Source organism: Nannospalax galili, unplaced genomic scaffold (assembly GCF_000622305.1).
Source record: "Nannospalax galili isolate Female #2095 unplaced genomic scaffold, S.galili_v1.0 scaffold424, whole genome shotgun sequence".
Classification (NCBI taxonomy): Eukaryota; Metazoa; Chordata; class Mammalia; order Rodentia; family Spalacidae; genus Nannospalax; species Nannospalax galili.
The window spans coordinates 920,448-943,862 of record NW_008352334.1 but is presented as its reverse complement, the minus strand read 5'-3'; the positions used below and the strand labels follow the sequence as shown (position 1 = coordinate 943,862).

The following is a 23,415-nucleotide window of genomic DNA, read 5'->3' as shown; positions in this document are numbered from 1 at the left end:
GGCCAGAAAGATTGTAAGAGCCAGGGAGGAGGTGCATGACCATACGGAAATAGTCCTACAGGCACCTGGGACCCTTCTCATACAAACCTACAGCAATGGTGTCAGCATGAACAAGACCCATGGAAACTTGGGCAGATGAAAACTCAGTAGACAATTGTGGAAACGAACAGCAGGCCCCAACCGTAGTCGAAGAATTATTGGCAACTGAATACTGCTGAGTGAGGGAACATCTTGGGACACTAATTTTACAAAATAGGCTTTAATACAAATAACAGAATGTATGAACCTCTGTGGGGGGCTATGGGAGGTGCCAAAGGGGAGGGGGACGGGGAATAAAGATGATTTTATGTATGAAGTATACAAAAATTCAATAAAAATTTATATAAAAAACGTAGGTGTAATTGGCTACAAATTTCTTTCTGATCCCAGTCTTTGCTGTATCCCTTATGTTTTGGTCTGTTTTCATTTCATTCTTCTCAAAAGAATTTTCTAAATTTCCAGGGTTTCTTTTATGACCCATTTGTTGTTAAAGAGTCTGTTATTTGATTTCCACATACTTGTGAGTTTTTGGATTTCCTTCTGTTATTGACTTCTAGTTTTCATTTTATTGTGCTCAGAGAAAATATGCTGTGTGATTTTAATCTTTTAAAATGGGTTGAGATTTGTTTTGCTTTGTAGACTAAACTGGTTTAAACTTAGGGAGGTTTCCTGTGCTCCTGAGAACATGTGCTCTGCTGTGGCTGGGTGGGCTTCCTATATGTCTGTTAGCTCTAGGGGGTCTTATCTATTCATTTATTTTCAGACAGGGTCTTATGTAGCCTAGGTTGACCTCAAATCTAAGGATGAGCTTGAATTCCTAATCCCCCTGCTTCAACCTCCCAAGTGCTGACATTACAGGTGTGCACCACCTCCCTGCCTGGCTAGGTCTAGGTGGTTTAGAGTATTGACCAACACCTGTCTTTTTTTTTTTAAATTATTCATTATTTTTATTTATTTTTTTAAACTTAAAAAAAAAACTTAAAAAAATTTTATTATTTTTATGTGTATGTGTGTATTGCCTGCATGTAGGTAATGCACCCGTGTCGTGTAATGCCTGTGGAGGTCAGAAGAGGCTATCGGATCCCCTGGGACTGGAGTTACTGACAGTTGGTAGCTGCTATGTGGATGCTGGGATTCAAACCCGGGTCTTCTGCAAGAACAACCAGTGTTCTTAACCACTGAGCCATCTCTCCAGCCCCCATTATTTTTATTTTATGTGTTTGAGTGTATTGCCTGCATGTGTGTATGAGAACCTGTGTTGTGCAATGCCCACAGAGGTTAGAAGAGGGTGTTGGATACCTACAAACTGGAGTTACGGATGGTTGTTAGCTGCCATGTGGGTGCTGGGCCCTGAACCCATGTCCTCTGCAAGAGCAGCCAGCGTTCTTAACTGCTGAGCCGTCTCTCCAGCCCCACAGCTTTCTTCCTTGATGGCCTGCTGTCTGCTTGTTCTCTGTGTCATATGCAGCGTTGAAAGCTCCTGTTATTGTTGAACTGTGCATTTTTCCTTCAATCCTATTTGCTTTTGGATCATGTATTTAGAGCTTTGTTAGTTTGTTAGGTGAAAGCGTCTACAATTCTTCTCGATGGGCTGACTCTTGTATTATGACCACCTTTGCCATTGTGATTTGTGCTAATTAGTCTCCCATCAGTACAGTGCCATTTAAGCTCTTTTTACTGCATTTTACATGGAATACTTTCCACATCATTTTATTCTCTATCTGTGCCTTTGAATCTAAATTGAATCTCTTGTAGACATATACTTGTATTAAAAAATCAAGTTAGTTAATCTGTATAAGTTAAACTTACATTTTATGTAATTATTATTATTATTATTATTATTATTATTTTTGGTCTTTTTGAGACAAGGTCTCCCTGTAGCCCCAGCTGGTCAGGAGCTTGCTGGGTAGAATGAGCTGGTCCCAATCTCAAAAAGATCTGAGTGCCTCTGCCTCTTGAGTGCTGGAACTAAAGGCATGCACCACCACGCCTGGCTATTTTATGTATACATACATATTTTTTTAATTATTGATTTAAGGTTTATTCCTGCCATTTTCATTTTACTTTTTTTAACCCTTCATGTTTTCCCTTCCTCCATTGCCTTCTTTTACCTCAAATACATACTTGCAGTGTATCATTAAAAATTCTGTATCTTTTGGGGCTGGAGAGATGGCTCAGCAGTTAAGGGCACTGACTTCTCTTGCAGAGGACCCGGGTTCGAGTCCCAGCACGCACATGGCAGCTACAAATGGTCCAGGGGAATCCGAAGCCCTCTTCTGACCTCTGTGGCATTGCATGACACAGGCGCATTCACATACATGCAGGCAATACACTCATGCACATAAAAAAATAAAAATGATAAAATATTTTTAAAATTCTGTTATCTTTTTAAATTTTTTTTATTTTATTTATTTTTATTGTGGTTGTGATGCATGTGTGCATACATGCCACAGTACACATGTGGAGGCCAGAGAGCAGCTTCGTGGAGTCAGTTCTCTCCATATCTAAGTGGGTTCAGGGATCCAACTCAGGTGATCAGATTTGTGCGACAAGCCTTTTCAACCCTGGCAATCTCATCCGCCCCAATTTATTTTCTGAATGGTTGCCTTGAAGGTTGTAATTCATAATTTATCATAGTGGAGCTCAGATTAGGACCAGTTTCATTCCAACAGCACATACAAACTGTTCTTGTCACAAACTACATCTTTATACATTGCGACCTCACTACCATAAGCTTATGCAGCTGTCTTTTCACTTACACATGAAAAAAATAGAAAAGGGAAAATACACAATGTAGCCTTTTGTATTTATTTGGTCGGTACTGACCTTCATTTGAAGTTACTGTCCAGTCTCCTTCCATCTCGGCCTCCAGGACCCCATTAACAGCCCTTTACTTCTTTCACTTTTTGTGGTACTGGGGATTGAACTTAGCGCCTCAAGAATGTTAGGCGAGCACCCTACCAGAGAGCTATATTCCTAGCCCTCTGCTAGGTTAATTAGGCAGGCCTCACATCTTTCAAAACAACGCATCTGTTGTCCGTTTTCTCCATTCCATCCATTTGTTTTTTCCTATCATAGTTTCCAAAAATCTTGGACGAGGGAAACAGAGGCTTTTAACCAGCTGCTGTCGCACACTGGGGAGCATTTGGGAGACTGCGAAGGCGCCGATTTCTCAGTGTGGCTCAGGAGACTGGGGCAGATGTAGGGTCCACCATTTTTCTTTTCACCAATATTTGAAGTACATGATGCTGATTTCTCTTGGTTAGTTGTAGTTAAAGTATCTGTTGGCTTTGACTTTTCTGATGCTTGTCTGTCGCTATGGGGGAGGAAGTCTCTGAGGACATTTGGAACATTAGGAAACATTTTGCTCATGAGCTAAGTGATAGGTAAAAAGTTGGTGGAGAGCGAGCGAATGGAGGCTGAGGCACCGAGGCACAGCTAAAACTCCATCAAAATAGGGTTTATTGGCAAAGGAACACATGGGACAGATTCCCTTCCGGGCAGGGAAAATGTCCTCCCTGGTTTTGGGCTGGGGTCTTTTTAAAAGGGAGGCTTCTGCTTCTAGCAGAAGGCGGGAAAATGTTTTTTTTTTTTTTTTTAAAGTTGGGTAGGAGTGGGAGAGCGAGACTGTTAAAACCTGTGCTCTTTAGAGATCAAAGGGGAAGCCTGCTGTGTTGGCCAAACAGTGGAGAAAAGTCGGCTTCCCTTGACTTCAAAGACCAAGATGCTTATCAGCTAGGTTCCCTTTTCTCAGGAGCATGAGAAGTCCTTGGGATCCTGCTGGTGAGGGGGCGGGGCTATCTGAACCTTAACTCCTGAGTGGTAACCGTTTCAAATCCCTTCAGCAGTGGCCCTGTGTGCTGGTAATTCGGTGGAACACATTTAGCAGTCTGCCCTCACTGTGTGTATTCCTATACCTCCTGTACACATCTGAGTTCTTGTGGGGTTTCCTGCATGATAAGCCAGTCTGGCACCACCCCATAGCTTGACAGAGATGATGTCCCAGTGTCTCAGATGGCTTCCTATAGACCCGTGTCTGAGATCAGGTCCTTTCTTCATGAGATAAAATCTTCAGGATGGGTCTGTCTGGGGCTCCGGGAAGATGTGTGATTTATACAAAAAACCTATGATTCTGTCATTCTGGGCATCTTCTGTCCAGTTCATGGGATTTGAGAACTGAGAAAACAGATGGTTTTTCTAAAGACTTTTAGCAACGGCACATTTCTAGTCACATGTGTGTCACCATGACAAAATATCTGACAGAACACCTTGTGGGAAGATAGGATTCATTTTGCCTCACAGTTTCTGAGAGCTGTGGTCCATCACAGGGGGAGGCCATTGCAGAGTGGCTCAGTCTGTGGAGGTCGGAGCAGGTGGTGGAGGCTTCTCACATCACAGCAAGGCAAGAAGCAGCAGGTGACAGGAACTAGGGGCCAAGCTATAACTTTCAAAGGCCTGCTCCTAGCAACGGACTTCCACCAGCTAAGCCCCACCTCTTAAAAGTTCCACAACATCTCAAACCACCAGCCAAGGAACAAGTGTTCAAAACCAGAGCCTGTAGAAGACATTTCAGAGCCAAACCCTGGCAAGGTTGTTGATGCAATGTGTCAAGTCCACTAGGAAAAGCAATTAAAGACCAACACCTGCTGGGCACAGTGGCCTATGCCTGTAAACCCTGTGCTCAGGAGGCTGAGATGGGAGGATCACTTGAGCCCATGAGTTTCAGACCAGCTTGGGTAACCTACTGAGAGACATCTCAAAATAAAGAAGGAAAAAAAAAAGAGGAATAGCAGCCTGTTTGGAATTCTCTAGTACGTAGGAAATTGAATGCTAGTAGCCAAGAACAGGAAGGTCACGGTTGGGAGCAAACCCTTCACTTTACTTTGGGAGTACATGCTTGATATGCAGCTGAGGCTGGGCTTCAACCCACGATCCTGTCTCAGGTTCCAAGGGCTGGGTTACAGATCCACACCACCGTCCTGCGCCACCGTCCTGCGTTCCTTGCCTTCACTTTGACCTGTGGCTTTTTTAAAAACTTGCTTCCCCATCTTCTCTCCTTGCCCCTCACATCTGTGCTGGTTCCTAGTGCTCACAGGCCTTCACTGAGTACCTCGCCACTCACATGTCCCTCTCTGAACTCTGCAGCTCCTGGAAGTTAGCTCATCAGGAACCTAGCACAGAGCCTAGTCTGAAGGGCATGGACAACCTACTCAATGTTCCGGATGCTCTGTGCCATAGCCCTCCGGAGCCAGAGGCCACTGGTTCTATTATGTAGCATGCCCCGTGAGTTGTCCATCAACACCAGAGCTTTGGGCACAGGTCTACGCACACCGCCTAGAACAGATCGCCTTGTGACAGATTGTACGTATATGTCCGAGGGGCCCTGTACATCACCCTCAACCCAGTCCTCTCTGCCCTACCACCTACTCAGAAACTTCAGGGACCATTTCAAACAGGCTCTGGGCAGCTTTGCTGAGGCCCAGCCTGACTGACCTCCTTGGGTCTGCCACGTACAGGCCTCTTGCTTTCCATGCAAGCGACAGGATATGCCACTCACGCCTGTGCAACCCAGGAATGTGGGGAGCGGACACCTTCACTGGTGTCTTTGCTGAATTGGTGACAACAGGCAAATGCTCCCCACTTTTCTCCATGGTGCAGAGGCCATGTCGGTTCTTGCTGGTGGAGCACCTACCCGTGGTGCTGCCCAGTCTGATAATGAACCCTAGCACTGGGCAGCACTCCTTTCCTGTCTTTATTCCTGTCCCCCAGAGTCTTGTTCCCAGGTGAACTACGTAACTGTACCGAAGCTCTGGGCTCAGGCTCTGAATGAATTGAGACCTTGAACAGAAGGCTGGTGCAATTTAGAGTTAATATTGGGTAGATTTCTAGTACATTGTACTAGTTAACTCTTAACCTCACAATCTAAGCCCAAACCACTGCTAGGATGAGTCAAAGTTAACAGAAGAGTCATGTGCTGGTGTGGCAAGGGCCCACCAAATGCTAGAAAGAAAACCTGCAGGCATTGAAAAAAAATCATTGTTTATTAAAACTGTCTCATTGCTGAAGGCACTTCAGAAGCTTCCACAAAATATACTGTTTGTTTTTCTTTTTAAAAACAAAACTAAACAAAACAAAAACAGGCAAAGCGTGAGCTTTTGGAGTATCACAGCAACATAATCAGAAGAGAAGACAAATACTCCGGACACAAAACACGTGCCAATGTTCCCTGACGGGAGTGAGCAACTCTGGAAGGCTGTGAGCATGATTTTCCTTTCTGTCTTAGAGTTTTCCCCATGATTAGGTATCACAAAAGGAGGCACAATGAGGTTGCTGCCACTCGGAGCAGCACTAGTGGCTAAGGCTGGGAAGGCCCTGAACTGTGGCAATCACACACCACTGTCAGAGGGATTCTGGGCTGAGAAATAAGGACACAAACCAGGAGACTAAGGAGCTAGTCATTCCCAAGTCTCTGCTGAAGGGCAAATAACTTAAGGTGATGATGCAACAGAAATGACAAACAACAGAATCAGACCCTCAAATACAGTGCTGAGAAGGGACAACCCAGTCACACAGTTCCTTCAAGCCACAGACACGCAGCCACAGGAGCCAGGAAGCCCCACTTAACACTGTAGTGGAAAACAAGAATTAGATTCAACGATGTACTTCTCATGGGCCTGCACAGGCTCAGTGTTTGGATCAGACGTAAACAGCACACCTGGCAGTGGGACTGAGCAGTCGCAAGCAGCACACCTGGCAGTGGGACTGAGCAGTCGCAAGCCCCACATTTGCCTACATTCTGTACCTGCCCGGTCTTCTCTACCTTAACTTCCTGTAGGTTACCCTAGGTCTTGTGTGCTTCTGTAAATCAAAACCATCCCAGTTACTGTCTTTCTAACTGAGAAAAGATGAGAAATTAAATGCCTTGTGGAAGCATTTCTTTTCGGAAAAGAAATGTTTTGTTTCTTTCTGGTGCTTGGGACTGAACTCGGGCTGTGCATCCCGGCAGGCGGGCCCTCTACTGCTGAGCTCTGTGGGCTCCTTGTTCTCTGAGTCCACCACTTAGGGAGAGAAGAGGAAAGCTCAGACATCCAGTTTTATTTGGGACCTTTTCAGGTCTTCTGAAGTTAAAGCGCATGTCGACCAGTTGTCCTTCATAGTCTTCCAAGTTCCACTGTTCAAGGGAATCATTAACTTCTTTGGAAAGAAGGGCCAGGTCCACCATGGTGTGTCAGGATGTGTAAGCCATCTTCAGGCAGCCATGGTGTCCCTGGAGGAAGGCAGCTCTCCAGAACCATGCGACCCTCACAGTCTGAGTTCCCACCCATGAGCAAGTCAGACACAAGGTCAACAGAACAGAAAAGCCCTCTGTCACTGAGCACGTGTCTGACAAGATGCAGGCTTCCCTGTCCGGCTCTTTCTCACCTGCGGAGCTGCTGCCTGTGAAGATGGTGTTAAAGGGGTGTGCTTTTAAGGACTGTAGGGCTGGCTTCATCAGCTTTTACCATCCTTGTGTGGTTTTGGGTTTCTCTATGTTTTATTCTATTAAAACAAGTGAAACAAATGTCAGTAACAGATCTTAAAAAGATATTTACCAGTTTCAGAACAGACAGACTGTGTCTGGGGAAAAGCAGCACGAGGCAGATTCTAAAGTTTCCCTGGTCTCTGCTGCTGTCATGGGGTGCCCATGCTCACAAGGACCAGACTACTGTCCTTTCTAACCCAAAGGTTACACCAGTGCAAGTTATTTGTGAGACAGAGTCTGCAGGGAGCATCACAAGGGGCTCCACTTCAAGGGGCCTCTAAGACCTGGCCAGGCCCAGACCCAACACATCCACTCTGTGAGGAAGGACGCTGCTTACCCTTTGACCTTTAGCATCTGGTCGATAGTGTCTGGGAGAGGGACACCGAAGCTCTCTGGGAAGAACAAGGTGAGGACTGCCGTCAGGACAGTCAGACCTCCCATGAGGATGTAAGGCAGGAAGCGGTCATAGGAACCTGTGGCAGGGCAGAGGGCCAGGCCCAGGTTACAGTGAGACTTGGTCTCCCTCCAGCCTGGTGTTCTCTTGGGACCCTGTGAAGGACTCACCTTCCTTGCTGGCCTCAGGGCTTCCTAGACTGGGCTGCCAGATGGAAATCTGGAATCTAGGCAGCCTCAGAACCCAGACCCAGCACACATGTGCCTCCCAGGTCCAGCTGTGCTCCCACTAGGCGGGGGTGGGGTGGGGTGGGGGCTGCAGGAGAGCCGCGGCATCAGAGGCATTCTTCCTGTTTCCCAATGCTAGGTTGGCAAGGAACATCAGGTACTTATCCAGGGACAGGAGATGACTCTCCACCTCTATAGATGTGCCACAAGCTGCCTGGTTTGCCTTTAGCTTAGACAAGATGCTGCTGCATGTTAGAGCTGACTACTCGCTACTCCCAGGGACCCGGTAGGTCCTCTCCAGAGCAAGGGACGTGCAGCGGAAGAGCAGCTGCCAGCAGGCAACACTTCTGAGGAGGAGAAACTGGTGTCTACTACATCAAATGCCATAAGGCAGATCTTTACAGGGCATAACGCCACTGCGTGAAGTGTGCCAAGGACAGACTTCAGGAGGCGGAGGCAAGAGGGTTTCAAGTTCAAGGGCTCCTGGAGTTAAAGAGTCTAAGTCCAATGTCTCAAATGAAACGTCTCAAGGAAAGAAACAAATGAAGCGCTCGAAGCTCCGTTACAGCAATGCTCCGTTCATCAGACCTCTGACACGGACAGCTTTCTCCTCATGCTCCTAGTTCTAAGAAGAAGTCTCTCTAGAGAAGAACACTGGCTCCCTAAAGCACTTCTTAGGATAAAGAAGTTGTACCTTCCAATGGAAGGTCCAGGAGACTGCAGCATCCCTCCCCTCACACCTTCCCATCCACACCCAGCAGGGTACAGGCTATTTTCCGTTTGCAAGTGAGTGCCTCCCCTACAGTCCACCTGGGCACGACCCCTGCCTCCAGCCCCCAGGATGGAAGCATGCTACTTCCTGTTCCTGCTTGTTTTCCTATTAAGCAGTCTCTAGCTCATGTTAAAGTTCCTCATGCTTCTGCCCTTTGTTCCAGTGCGCCACGGGACTTACCAAGGTAAATGAAGTAGGGAGACAGGATGCTGCCGAGGCGGGATGCTGTGGAGCTGACACCAACACCCATGTTCCTGACCACAGTGGGGTACAGCTCGGCTGTGTATACATACACCATGGCAAAGGCAGCGGTGACTCCAAACTTGCCTATCATCACCAGGGTGGTCGCCACATATGCCAACTCTGGAGAAGCAGAGGAAAGAAGGCAAAGGTGAGAGGTGCCAGTCCCAGGTATGCGCTGCTGAGTTCCATTCCTTTTTAGCCTAAAATGAACTTCCTTTCTCCCGATTTGGGGTGCAGAGGGTTGGGTCAGTTTCTATAACTTCCTCTTGAGAGAAGCGGTCATAGTTGAGATTTCCCTCTAAGGTGACTACTATTTCTGAAAGGAGACTGGACACCTCAGCTTTGTGAGGACATGTAGTTCCTCAACCCACCTCATCTCCAGTCAGCCTATGTTGGAGATGAGCAGCCTTGTCAGAACCACACTGAGGCCTTTATGTGAGCAGGGAATCCAGGTTTAGCTCATTTCATGCTTGCATGATACTAAAATATTCACAGACTTGGGCTGGCGAAACAGCTCTGCAGGCAAGAGCATTTACTGCCAAGCCCGACAACCCGAGCTACAATTCCTGGGATCCACATGGTAGAAGGGGGTGAACTGACACCCCCCATACCTGCAAATTATTTTCTGGCCTCTACACATGCACTGTGGTACACACATGTCCCCCAAATAAATAAATGTAATAAATTCATTGAAAAAAGTTCACAGATCATCTGAACTTGGGGATGATCTTCCAGTCTACCTTCTCCACCTAATGAGGGTGCGCTGAGCGACCTATAGGTTACTGAACTCAGGTGAGAAAGGCTACAGCCACTGGGTGTTCCTTTGGCCATACAATGGGCTGTTCTTGTGCAGAGGGGTCCCAGTAAGACAGGCCCCAAAGTGACCAGAAGAGGTTCCAAAATCCACGGGGACATGGTCAACTCTGGCACAGTGATGGACAGAGAGGGCCTGCCATCTGTCTAGAAGTTGTCAGAAAGGGCTCCATTGGCCCTTTAGTGAGATACCAAGGTGGTTTTAGTAGGATGGTCCTGCCATAGCCTCAGGACCGCTCCTTCCTCTCTTCATCTCTTGCTGGGCCCTTCTTAGCCCTGAAGCAGGCTGGACTCACTCCCTGTCAGAGCTCTCCCCTTTCCTATTTTTGTTTTTAAAAAACAGGGTCTTGGGCTGGAGAGATGGCTCAGCATTTAAGAATACTGACTGTTCTTAACCGGGTTTCAATCCCAGCACCCACATGGCAGCTAACAACTGTCTATAACTCCAGTTCCAGGGGATCCGATAGTCTCTTCTGTCCTCTGTGGGCACTGCATGATACAGGTGCACTTACCTATATACAGGCAATATACGTATACACATAAAATAAAAATAATAAAAAATAAAATTAAAAAACAAGGTCTCATGTAGCTCAGGCTGGCCTCAAATTCCCTATGTAGCCAAGGGTGACCCTGAGCTTCTGATCCTCCTACTTCCACCTCCTGAGTGCTGGGATGACAGGCGTGAGCCACCAGGCCTGGCTCTGCTCTTTAACCTTCTCTGCCATTTAAAATCATGGAGCACCCCCGTTCTGTTCTTTCATGCAACCTTCCGTGGAACGCCTCTCTTCAGGGGCGCTGTCCCTGACTGCTCTACTTAGATGAGCTCTCCGATGTCCTCTATTTTCACTCACCTGAAAAGTAATGCGCATTTTATGAGCTTGTTTGTTGTCTTCACTAGGACTTGAACTCCTCGTGGGCCCAGGGTTTTGCCTGACTTGATACTTCTATATTATTAGTACCAAGCCTGGGAGCCTAACCCACAGAAGGCACTCTCTAGCTACTGGTTAAATAAATAAATAAAACAGGGCCAGAGGTGAGGGGCAACTACCAAAGAACTCTCTTTCCTCTTCTGATTCTAGAGAGGAAACCAAATATGAATACATTAACTTGGGTCTAGGGTAAAATTAGCCAAAGGCCCAATGCTTGTTTCTTCCCACTCGCCAAAGCCCAGGCTAGACAATGCCCTGGTTTCAAGAGGTACAGGGTGAGTGACGCACTGAAGACCAGGACTGCTGATGCACACAGTCCCTACCTGAGGGCACGAGCTTCACGAAGAGAAGGACAACGCCACCCAGGAAGAGGGAAGCAGACATGGAATGGCGCCGGGGCAGACACCGCAGCAGCAGCCAGGCCAACACGTAGGCTGGGACTTCAACTGCTGCCGAAAGGAAGCAGTTCAAGTAGATGTCCCCATTCAAGTTGGGAGTGTCAAGTGAAAGTCCGAAATAGCCCACTGCGATGGTCAGCCTGCAATGGGGGCAGAGAAAGATACAGAAGTGGCATCCATCTCTCCAGAACATCCATAAAGAGCACGTCTCAGCAAGGGGCTTATACTACTCAGACTGATTTAATTACCCAGAAAAAAGTCCCAACCTGCCTTTCAGCATTAAAATCTCAAGCTAAGCATTAACAGAAGCCCAAGTTCCTATTCTATGAACCAAACACAGTGACTGCAGGAGGAGCCAGAGAACAAGTTATGGGCTGAGTGAGGTGTGACAGGGGAGGAGGACTCTCAGTAGACTACTTCTGGTGACCAGCCAGGAAGAGGCTGACAGCACCCCTACTGTGCTTATGGAGATGAGAGGGCGTTCCGGACAGTGGGGTCATACTGTCTCCTTGTACACCATCCCCGCCCCCCATGCCTGGCTCTATTCCCCTTAAGTGCTCTCTGCTGATGACGTGAACTTTTCGGCAAACAAGACTATTTTTGATTCATGTACAGGTTGAAAACACAGCGGTACAGTGGAGGAAAAGAGCAGGTCCAAGAGTCCCTGGGAAATCCAGAGCAGGAGAAGAGCATGGTGACTCATCGCAGGCTGGTGAGTCTGAGGTGTGGTCTCCATGCTGGTACTGTCGTGAGGCAGACGTGGGGAGTGGTGTACTGCCCTGAGGCATCCTGAGCCATTCCTTGGAAATGGGGGGCTCATAGACCGAACCACCCCAACAAACAAAAGAACAAAATCCATTAAACAAACTGGCCAGCTGCCCCATGAAACCGGCCTCAAGCGGCTACCACTCACCCAGCACTCCAGGAGTCTCCTGTAAGTCTGTAAGTCTGGGCCTGGCAAAAGACAGCCAGCCGCTTAGCCACGTTCTTTCTCCCTGGTGACTCAAATTCCTTCGACACCTGTGAAATGCCTTGTCAGGAGGGTCTGTAAGCATCCCACAAAGGCCATGTCCCACTTCCACATTGCCAGAACGCTCTTAGCAGCCCCTGCAACCTAAAGGATAAGGTGTGTTCACTGAGACCCATTTTCAAAGCCCTAACTATTGTAGCCAAAGAATACAGGTCATCAACAGAGAGCCCTCAGGAACAGGGGCGGCCTGAGGGGCAAGCAAATGAGAGGCAACATGGCCCCACGGTAGGGAGCTTCCTCTCCCTTCAGTAGAGTTGCTGCTATCTTCTTCCTGGCTGGTCACCAGATAAGACTGAGGGGACAGAAGACAGGAATAGCTAAGCAAGAACCTGAAGTCAGCGATGATGTGCCTTGGGACCGGAAAGAATTCCCCAAAGATTCCTAGATGCCAAAATACCGCCATGGTAATTTTCTCCTCTTTTGGGTTTCCATCACATTAAGAATGTTGATGTGCCCATTGCTTCCATCCATCACAAGGTACACCCTGAACTATGTGGTGATACAGGCTTTCAGTTTGGGTTCGAGGCCTGTCTAAAAATGGCAGGCCTGACAGCCACCCCCAGAAACCTCGTTGACAAAACTCACACGGGACTCAAATACGCACCACAGGATTATGGATATGATGGTGACTGCCCGGATGTTGCTGGTTAGGATCAGATCCTGAATGGAGTGGGACTGATGCTTCTTGGAATTTAGGTCTTGTAACTGCAGGAACAACATGGTTAATGGTACAGGAGGGAGAGAAGGTTGAAGGAGGCCGTACAGCAGCAAGCATACCTGGGACCTGCCATTCTCACTAGTTACTTCTTGGAGGTGGGGAGATTTGACAGCTCTTCCTTAGAAAAAACAGGAAGCACAGTGATTGAATGGGGCTGCCGAGGGCTTCGCCAATGGCAAACTGGAGCGAAGGGGAAGGAGAATGGGGAAAGCCAAGTCCCTCAAAGAGCACAGCAAGGGCCAGTGCCCACACTGACAACCACCTCCTTGTACCACCCTGTCCACTCTCAGTGGCCACACCCCAGGGAGGCCTCTGAGCATTCCTTCCCAAGGCTGGCCCCTGCGCTCTGAGTCACAGAGGGAAACTGGCTGTGCAGTTTATTGGTATGATATTTAAAAGGAATTCATGTTTTGATTCCTCATACCATGTAGTTACTGGTCTACTTCCAGGAGAAAAAAATTCAAATTGAAAAACAGGAAAATTGACCTGAACTTCACCCAGAGTAACTTCCTATGAAATTCACCACAGCCAAGGCCATTAATAAACCGCATGTCTAAACACACTGATGTTGCTTTCTTAAGCAAACCCAGCTTTGGAGCTTGTTTTTCTCAAGTTAGTAGTTCAACAAAAGGTCAACTCTGGACTGAGAGAATCCTCTGAAATGGACTCATCTCCTCAGTGATGCCAATGAGACTTGCAGTTCACCCAGACTGACCACCTTACTCAAAAACCACCAAAGCCACTTCGCTTAGAAGTCCTCTCAGCCACATTCCAGCCCTGACTTGTGTGCTACAGTCCTTCCCCGGGCAGGCATGCTGAACGAGAGCTCTTGCCAGGCCACCACTTCAGGGGGACGCTAGCAGGGCTGTTGGTGGACAGCTGCCTCTTGGCTGCCTGGAACAACCGGTTCGTCTCTCTTGCAAGCCCCAAATTCACACTGTGCACCCTGAGCCTCTCCAACATGCCGCTGCTCTCACTTCAGCTGTTCCCATAGCCAGTCCCTTGTCTTCTCAGACCAGAGAACAGTCAGCATTTGCTGAAGAAAACTGCATGCTGCTGAACAGGGCAGGAGGGACAGGAAGAAGCCAGAACCAGGAGCCAGACAGAGCCAATTACAGCCTGAGAACAGGGAAAAGGGGGCCATCGGAAAGGACCTGGCTCCAAGGTGATGTACAACAAGTAACCAGCAGAGGGTGGGGAGAGACTCTCTGAGGAGAGAGCCCTGCTAAGTACAGATCTAGCTGTGCTCCAGTTATCTTTAGATGACAAATCCCTGAGGCATAAGAAACAATGGCCTCCCACAATGCTGAAGTTGTAGAAAGCCTGTTTCTCACAAGGGTGTTTATCATTAAAATGATAGTAACGGTTAAACCAGGTGTGGTGGTACATGCTTTGAATTCTAGCACATGGGAGGCAGAAGCAGGAAGATCTCTGTGAATTTAAGGCCAGACTGGTCTACATCATGTTGCAGGCCAGTTAAGGCTGCATAGTGAGACCTTATAAAAAAATCACTATGAAAGGAAGAAAGCATGTGTGCTGGGTAGCTTTAGTGTCAACTTGACACACCTGGGCTGAGGGAGCCTCAATTGGGGAATTGCCTCTATTGGACTGGCCTGTGGCCATGTCTGAAGGGCATCTTCTTGATGAGTGATGTGGGAGGGCCCAGCCCACTGTGGGTGGTGCCACCCCTGGGCAGGTGGGCCTGTGTTGCATAAGAAAGCAGGCTGAGCAGCGGCCAAGGGAGCAAGCCAGTAAGCAGCGTTCCTCCATGGCCTGTGCTTCAGCTCCTGCTTCCAGGTTCCTGCCCTGAGTTCCTACCTTGGGCTCCTGGATGAACTGTGACCTGGGAGATGTAAGCTGAATAAACCCTTTCCTCCCCAAGTTGGTAGTGGTCAGAGTATTTTGTCACAGCAATGAAGAAACAAACCAGGACAGCACGCAAATTTAAAATTCAAGTAGGGAAAAAGAATTAGGTCATTGGAACCTATCACTCAACTTCTGAGGTTCTGAGTTCCTACCTTGGGCTCCTGGATGAACTGTGACCTGGGAGATGTAAGCTGAATAAACCCTTTCCTCCCCAAGTTGGTAGTGGTCAGAGTATTTTGTCACAGCAATGAAGAAACAAACCAGGACAGCACGCAAATTTAAAATTCAAGTAGGGAAAAAGAATTAGGTCATTGGAACCTATCACTCAGCTTCTGAGGTTTGTGTGTGTGTGTGTGTGTGTGCCAGAGGTTGACCCTGGGTGCTGCCTTCAATTACTTTTCCACCTTATTTTTTAGGATAAGACCCTCCCCTGAACGCAGAGCTCACTGATTGGCTAGTCTGGCTGGACACCAAAGCTCCTGGGACGCTCCAGCTTCTACCTCCCCAGTGCTGGAATTACAGGTGCCCTCTGCTATGTCTGACTTTTCAGGTGGCTGCTGGGGACATGAACTCAGTCCTCATGCTTACATGGCAAACACTTTATAGACTGAGCCATCTCCTTATGCCCTCAATTTCCAAGGTTTAGCAGACTCCTCTTTGAGGGACTGTTGGGTTTGAGCAGGGCAAGGGCTGGGTTCATATGAGCTGCACTGTATGCTGCTGCCTACACGGCCAGTACGAGCCTCCCCACCGTTCCCATATGGTACTAACCTCATTTGGATCAAAGATGATGGAGGGTGCAACAATCCCATTGGTTTTGGCAGCCTTGCGGATGATTACCTCTGCCTCTTTAATTCGCCCTTGAGAGATGAGCCACCGGGGGGACTCGGGGATGAACCTGGAAGCACAAGGCCCATTCAATGCTGTTCCAGAGCCTGGGTACAACTTAGGAAGGGATGGGAAACGAGGTTTCAGACCCAGAGCTGGGTTTGTGGAATATCTGGGGCTCACAAGTAAGAAACAGATGGCCCAAATCCAGATGACCTGAGCAATGAGCTCTGCATACACTGACTGTAGTGAACAAGACCTGGAGTCCTGCACTCTCAAGAGGATCCCCACCCTGGCTGGCCACCTGCATTTCTGAAGTGGTGGTGGACCCTGCTGGACTCTAAGGAGACAGGTGCAACAGGTGCTCCTGAAGCCAGACTTCTGCTGATGGCGGGGCTAGCTCAGAAACTTCTGCAGTGGCCACTTGATGTGCATTTCTCCCTGACTTCACACCTGATTTAAACAACCCTGTCAGCTGCATAGCACTGCACGGTTATCAGGGCACCTGAGTGCTTGGAGTCTTTGTAGATATGTTCCACATCATCGTGACGAGGCAGCCCTCATCCTTCTGTTATAATCAGGACCCATGATGCACTGCTTCCCCCCTGATTACTCCAAGGTGCTCTCCACTCCATGTGGAATGGGATCTCACCTTCATCTACTTGAAGGCGTGATTTCTGCCTGGCTCCTCTGCCATGGTCCTGCCTTGGTTTGGAATAGCCTCTGCTTGTCTGCCCTGCCCAACCCATCTCTGATGGAGGCACAACTGGGGCGTGCCTTCATCTGGACAGCCACTCTAAGATGCTCACTCTTGGAGCTCTCCCTGTCTCCCAATGCCTGTGGCATGAGGCCTCAGCAACAATAGCTGGAGCCGAGGTCCTGCTGTACTGCCCTGGGAGCTGAGAACTTCCCAGTGGTTCCACTGGACTCCGTTGGTTCACAGCAACTTCTTCCTCTCTCTGCACTTAGAACAATCTAGAATAGGGTAGAAGACAAGCCTGCTTATGCCTTGGGATTGTTCGGTCTGGTTCTTCTGAGTGTGGAGAGATATTCTGAAACAATTTATAAATAAGCTACACTTCCTGTCTCTGGAAGCTGGAACTCGGATTTGGGGGCTGCTGCTGCCCTCTAGTGGAAGCGAGAAGGAAACCACCCTGCAGGGAGGCATCCCAGGGGGCAGGGCCACACTCACCACCAGAGAAACCCACAGAGCACCCCTGGTACATTTAGGGACAGCAGCAACATCCGCCAGGTTCGGAGGAAGTAGGCAAACAGCGGCAACACCATGAAGCCAAATGCATAAAATATGCACACTCCTAATGTGGCGAATATAATGCGAACTGACTTGCTAAGAATTTCTGTTCCTGTTCAAAAGAAGGGAGGAGTCAAGTTAGTAGTTAATGTGGGTTATTTCCCCATGAATCGTGGTGGTATCATTTTCAACAGAGACAAAAGGAAGCCAGAATTAGCTCTGTATTCCTGAGCACTTGGGAGGGGTTGACTAGGAATCGGTTCACTTTGGTTCTTTCCTGGGGTGTTTCACTGAGGCCCTTGGCCACAGTCATGAAAATTTCATCATTATCCTCAGCCACATGCTAAACATGCATTTTAGGCCCCTATAAACCCTCACACAAGGAAGAATTCACTAAGGCAAAGTCATTACTAAGGCCACATATGCTAACTATTATCCTTCGAGGAAAAAATATTCTAGTAAATACGAAAAGAAGAAAAAAAATCCTTTCAACAATACAACCCAGGATGCCAATAATTTTATCAACTAGAATCTTCCAAACAGTGAGACAGGCAACTTTTCAGTGGGAACAAGGTGGCGTGTTTGAGTCAAAGCCTTGTAGGATAAACTCTGAACCAAAATGTGAACTGAATCTGTCAACTTGTTCCCCTTGGTAGACTGCAGGCCAGCGCACTCTGCAGAGGCGGCAGTCTCTTTCCTGGCAAGCCTGCCCATCATGGCCCTCACTTCCCCAGTGTGCCTCCCTCTCTCCTCAGCTACCTAAGTCCATGTAGTGCAAGCCTTTTAAAATGGGTGCTCCATGGTGAATCCTAGTTCAATGGCTTGTAGTACGAATAAGACCAAGGTGCCAAATCTCAGACCGGAAGAGGAACTGGACATCAGCAGTCAGGCTGTTGTGCCCCGGGACCCAAGAATGATCACCTGTCTGGCTCAATTTTCCTGTTGAGAAGTAAGCTAGGTTCACTAGGGAGCTCTAGCCACTTTCATCCAAGGGACATTGTAGCTGTCTCCAGAAAGGAGGGCATGGGATGGCAGTGAGACACAGGGTCAAGTACTCAGTTCCAACAGATGGTCATACCCAGGACAAATGCTGCCACGTAGTTGGAGATCTGGCCCATGCCTACGAAGATAAACAGCACGGTAAACATCTCGAAGTTCACTGAGAAGATCTGTAGGAAGCTGAAGACTGTCTGCATGCATATGGTCAAAAACAGCACGAACTTTCGACCAAACCTGGGGAAGAGAGGAGAGTTACAGAGAACCAGCTGAGTGAGGCAGCACTAACAGGCTCCATCGAGAGGGGCTTTCTCCTGACCACAAAGGGACAGACATCAGGGTAGTCCCACTCTCCCAGTTCACATGCTATCACTGCCCTTCACACTTGCCAGGATGAATGCGGAGCCTTGACACTCAAGTAGCCCCAAAGGCTGTCAGCCCCAAATGATGCTGATGACTGCAAGGGATACATTAGCTGTGCTTAAATTCACATATACGGGGCTGGAGAGATGGCCCAGCAGGTGGAGCACTGGCTGCTCTAGCAGAGGACTGGGGTTCAGATCCCAGCACCCACATGCTGGCTAACAACCATCTGTAACTCCAGTTCCAGGGGACCTGCCACTGCCCTCTTCTGACTTCTGTAGGCATTGCATGACTTGGGTGCACTTACATACATGCAGGCAATACACATAAAATAAAAACAATAAATAAAATAAAAAATAAATTCACACCGGGTGTGATGGCACCTGCCTTTAATTCCAGCACTCGGGAGGCAGAGACAGGCGGATCCCTGTGAGTTCAAGGCCAGCCTGGTCTACACAGTGAGTGCCAGGACAGCTGGGGCTACAGGGAGATCCTGTCTCAAAAAGACCAAAAAATAAAAATAAAAAAATTCACATATTCATATTTTTTAAAGACAAAGACAATTCATTTTATCCCGACTTTCCTTGATAAGTGACATGAACAACAGCCAACAACAGATGAAGGGAAGACGTGACTGTGAAAGCACTACAAGTGTTGAACAAAAAGGGAACAGATGTGGGTCACTATCATGATGCTGTCAAAGGGACTGACCGTAACCTGAGTCTCAGAATGCAGCTGCCTATCTGCAGGGATGAGGCTTAGCTGCACTGGGAATATGCAGTTGGCAAGATCTGGACAGGGAAAGTCTACAATGGAAATACTCGGGGTTCTTTAACAGACAAACTGTAAGGTAAAGAGATACAGGGAAAATTCACAGAATAAAGTAGACTAGTAGACACATTAAAATTTTGTAACGGATAAAGCTAACCTGGTATTTAAGAATATATATTTGGGACTGGGCATGGTAGCACACACCTTCCATCCTCGTCAGGATCTCTATGGGTTTGAAGACAGCCTGCTCTACATATAGAGTTCCAGGCCAGCCAGGAACAAAAACCAAAAAAACAAACACATTAAAAAAAACCACAAAACAACCCGATGTACATTTGAATGAAAAAAATTACCCCCCAAAGGAGTCTGGCGAGAATATAAAAAGACAGTCCTAAACTCCATAACCCTAAATGCCATAACTCTCAAGACCCAAATCTCCAAAGTGTCAAAATTCTGAAAAAAAGTTTGGCTTCTTGGCAGTGGTGAAGGGAGCAGCTTTGTTTTCCATCTATTCCCCCACCACACTGTTCTGTGTCACCTCCACCCTAGAAACAATAGGCTAAGAGACTGTGGGCTGGCTTCTAGAACTGTGACTCCAAATAAGTCCTTCCTCCTGAGGAGGACTTGATTTTCTTAGGGAGAAATTACAAACAGCTTTCTTACTTCAAGTTCACTGAACCACAAGAATTCTCACAAGTTTCATTCTGTGCTTGAACCCAGGGCCTTGAGCATACTAGGCAAGTGCTCTACCACTGTGCTACACACCAGTCCCATATTATTTAAAGTAAGTTTTTTATTTTGATTTGGTTTGGTTTTGGAGACAGGGCCTCCCTGTAGCTGTGGCTAGCCTGGAATTCTCTCTGTAGACCAGGCTGGCCTAGAACTCCCTAGAGTTCCCCTGCCTCTATCACCTGAGTACTGGATTAAAGATGTGCACCACCATGCCTGGCCAAAAGTGTTTCATAACAGAAACATATGGCTCTTCTATAAATGTGAAATTTAATGCATTTATTATAAGACATTATATTTTTAGGTTGCTTCATTAAAGACTTCCCAAGATACTTAACGAGGCCTTATTGCATAAAGTTGGAAAAACTTACATGTTCATAACAGTTATATACATAACTAAACGTCAACCCAACAGAATTTGTGACCTATGCTGCTTATAAATGCCTATATAATTTGTGGGCTGGAGAGATGGCTCAGCAGTTAAGAACACTAACTGGTTCTTTCAGAAGACCCAGGTTCGAATCCCAGCACCCACATGGCAGCTAACAACTGTCCATAACTCCAGTTCCAGGGGGTCCAACAGCCTCTTCTGGCCTCTGCAGGCACTGCATGACATGGGTGCACTTACCTACATGCAGGCAATACATGCATACACATAAAAAAAAAAAAAAGCCGGGCATGGTGGTGCACGCCTTTAATCCCAGCACTCGGGAGGCAGAGGCAGGCAGATCTCTGTGAGTTCAAGGCCAGCCTGGTCTACATAGTGAGTTCCAGGACAGCTGGGGATACAAGGAGACCCTGTCTCAAAAAAATAAATAAAATTAAATTAAAAATAAATGTCTATACAATTTGAAAGTTAACTGCACCAAGAATTATGTAGACTACAAAGAACAACAAAAATATACACAAGTAAAAAATACCAATGTGTAACTGTGTCACAGGCTTTACTTGTGTAACATATAGAATGTATTCCTCATAAAATGGAAAAAATTTCATTTAAAATCATTTATTTACATTTTAAAGAGGAGTTTGAGAAACATAAAAACATGACTGAATACTTAATAGGGTACTTTATGTAATAACACAGGCAAAGTGTATTCACAGAGAAAGAGGTGCAGGCAATGTGGGAAGATGTTTATCTTTCGTGAGTGCGGATACACAGAGGTATGCCTTGTTATTTACTGAGGAAGTTTCAACATTTTACATATCAGCACAGTATTTACATACAAAGTCAATGTCGGGACAATGTACGTTCATGGAACCAAATTTTCATAAAATGCATAAAATGAATTAGAACTCTCTAAAGACCTTTCTACAATTGTCATCCCTAGACCTGGAAGTGATGTGGAGATGAGATACGCAGCACGAGTTACAAACACAACGCTGACAATTTAAAATAGCTGGGGAGGGTATGGGCACCAAGCCCTGGGCTCAATCCCAGCACAAATAAAATGAAAATTAAAACAACTCCAACAGACTCACATACTAGTTTCCTTGGGAAGCACCCTCATATATACTCATCAGTAACGATGCCTTCCCAGGCTTCCATTCTGTCTAACACGATGCAATTACACCGCGTACCATCAAAAACGCACCAATCCTTCCCTCGACTCAGGCTTTCTAGTCACTTAACATAGCCTTCTTCACATAGAGAATCTCAGTTTGGGAGAGTTCTTTTTAAAAAAATTGGTTTGTGTGTGTGCATACATGTGTACACGAGGAGGCCAGAGGCCAACCTCAGTGTCATCATTCAGAGGCTGCATCCCTCACTGGGATCTGGATCATGGATTTGGCTAGGGTGGTGGGCCAGCAAGTCCTAGAGATTCTCCTGGCCCTTCGGTGTTGAGATGACATGCGTATGCCACAGCACCCAGCTTTTATATGGGTCTTCGTGGTTCTCCGGCAAGCACTTTACTGATGTAGCTCTTTCCCCAGCCCCAGTTTTGGGCTTCCATATTCAGAACTTTTAATTTTTGGTTAGTAATTTTGGAGATTTTAGACTGTGACACTATGCCTCTGGGGATTAGAACTGGCTACTATTACTTTTTATATTATTGTTTTTATTTATGTGTATGTATGGGTGTGTCTGTGTGAGTGAACGTCAGGTTACCCATGGAAGCCAGAAGATGTGGTTGGATGGATCCCTTGGAGAGGGAGTAACAGGAGGTTGGGCGCCACCTGGTATGAGTGCTAGGGGCCAAACTTAGGTTGTCTGGGTAAGAACACACTCTTTACCATTGATCTATCTTCATTATTATTTATAAACTTACTTGATCAAGTTTTTAAAAGATTTTAATTTCCTATCTATCTATCTATCTATCTATCTATCTATCTATCTATCTATCTATCTATCTATCATCTATCTATCACCATCATCATTATCATCTATCTATCTATCTATCTATCTATCTATCTATCTATCTATCTATCTATCATCTATCTATCTATCAATCAATCAATCATAGGGGTATGAGTACATCTAAGTGCAGGTACCCAGAGTCCTGAAGAAGGTGTTTGATCCCCTGGAGCTGGAATTACAGGTAGTTGTCTGTTGCCTGACATGGGTCCTGGGAACCAAGTTCTAATCTTTTGCAAGAGCAGTACATGCTCTTAACTGCTAAGCCATTTCTTCAGCCCCAGAAGTGGTTAATTTAAGAATAGTGGTTAGTTATGGGTTCGTCTTTGGATAGGACATGTACTGAACTGGGTTCCAGGGAGGCAACAAAGTTCTACTGCTTGATTTGGTGGCTGTTAGCCAGGACCACACCATTTTGTGAGGCTCCTCCATTTTAGTTAACTGTGACAATTTCCTAAAGTAATTTGGTTTCCAGAACAAAAGTAACTTGTTTTTCCAGATTCTTGCCCTCCCCACCCTTACTGACCCCTAATAACATTTCACCAGGAAAGATGTTCATCCATTACCTGGCGTTCTTTAACTTACACTCCCTGGTTACCCCTATCATCAGCCAACTGTGGGCTGAAGACAGAAACTTTTCAATCTCCTTCCCACCCACCTTCCTGGGAAAGCTATAAGCAGGGACTGCCATCTGCTACACAGGCCTGACCTCTCCTTGGAGCTGCCACGCTGCTGTCCGCCTGTCTGTGGAGTTAATAACCCTTTTAATAAAGTTCTTACCCCAAAATAACAATGCACCTCAGGGTCCCCCTTGGACTCCAAACCCAGAACTGTTCACGGTGGTCATAAGCAGATCGTCCTGGATAGTTCTGGACTATGTTAAACCGTACATCGATTCTGTGATGTCTCACTTACTCTGTGTACTCAACATAAAAAAACAAACCTTTTCTTGTTGTTTTGTCTTAAAGAGAGCACCACAAAAGGAAGGAACAGGCCAACAGCTTGAGTCTGGTTTGAGCCGGCTAACACCCACTGCATTCAACAAATGCTTACTTTATTATACTAGCCTCTGAGAATATTCCTGCTTTTTAAAATGTATTATTTTTATTTTATGTGTATGCGTGTATTGCCTGCATGTAGGTAAGTGCACCCGTGTTGTGCAGTGCCCG

At 46.8% G+C, this 23,415-nt stretch overlaps 1 protein-coding gene across 1 annotated transcript in view; it reads right to left on the bottom strand.

The window, feature by feature from the left end:
• Positions 1–6,061: 6,061 nt before the first annotated feature.
• Positions 6,062–23,415, bottom strand: part of LOC103747044 (solute carrier family 22 member 5) — a 23,004-nt gene continuing 5,650 nt past the window's right edge. Inside the window, exons 2-8 of the mRNA XM_029554196.1 lie at positions 18,110–18,264; positions 15,723–15,849; positions 12,972–13,072; positions 11,263–11,477; positions 9,135–9,317; positions 7,899–8,034; positions 6,062–7,578 (exon numbers count right to left, since the gene is read on the bottom strand). Coding sequence (XP_029410056.1) covers positions 7,491–7,578; positions 7,899–8,034; positions 9,135–9,317; positions 11,263–11,477; positions 12,972–13,072; positions 15,723–15,849; positions 18,110–18,231 — 972 coding nt within the window. The 5' untranslated portion in view covers positions 18,232–18,264 and the 3' untranslated portion in view covers positions 6,062–7,490. The remainder of the gene's footprint in view (positions 7,579–7,898; positions 8,035–9,134; positions 9,318–11,262; positions 11,478–12,971; positions 13,073–15,722; positions 15,850–18,109; positions 18,265–23,415) is intronic.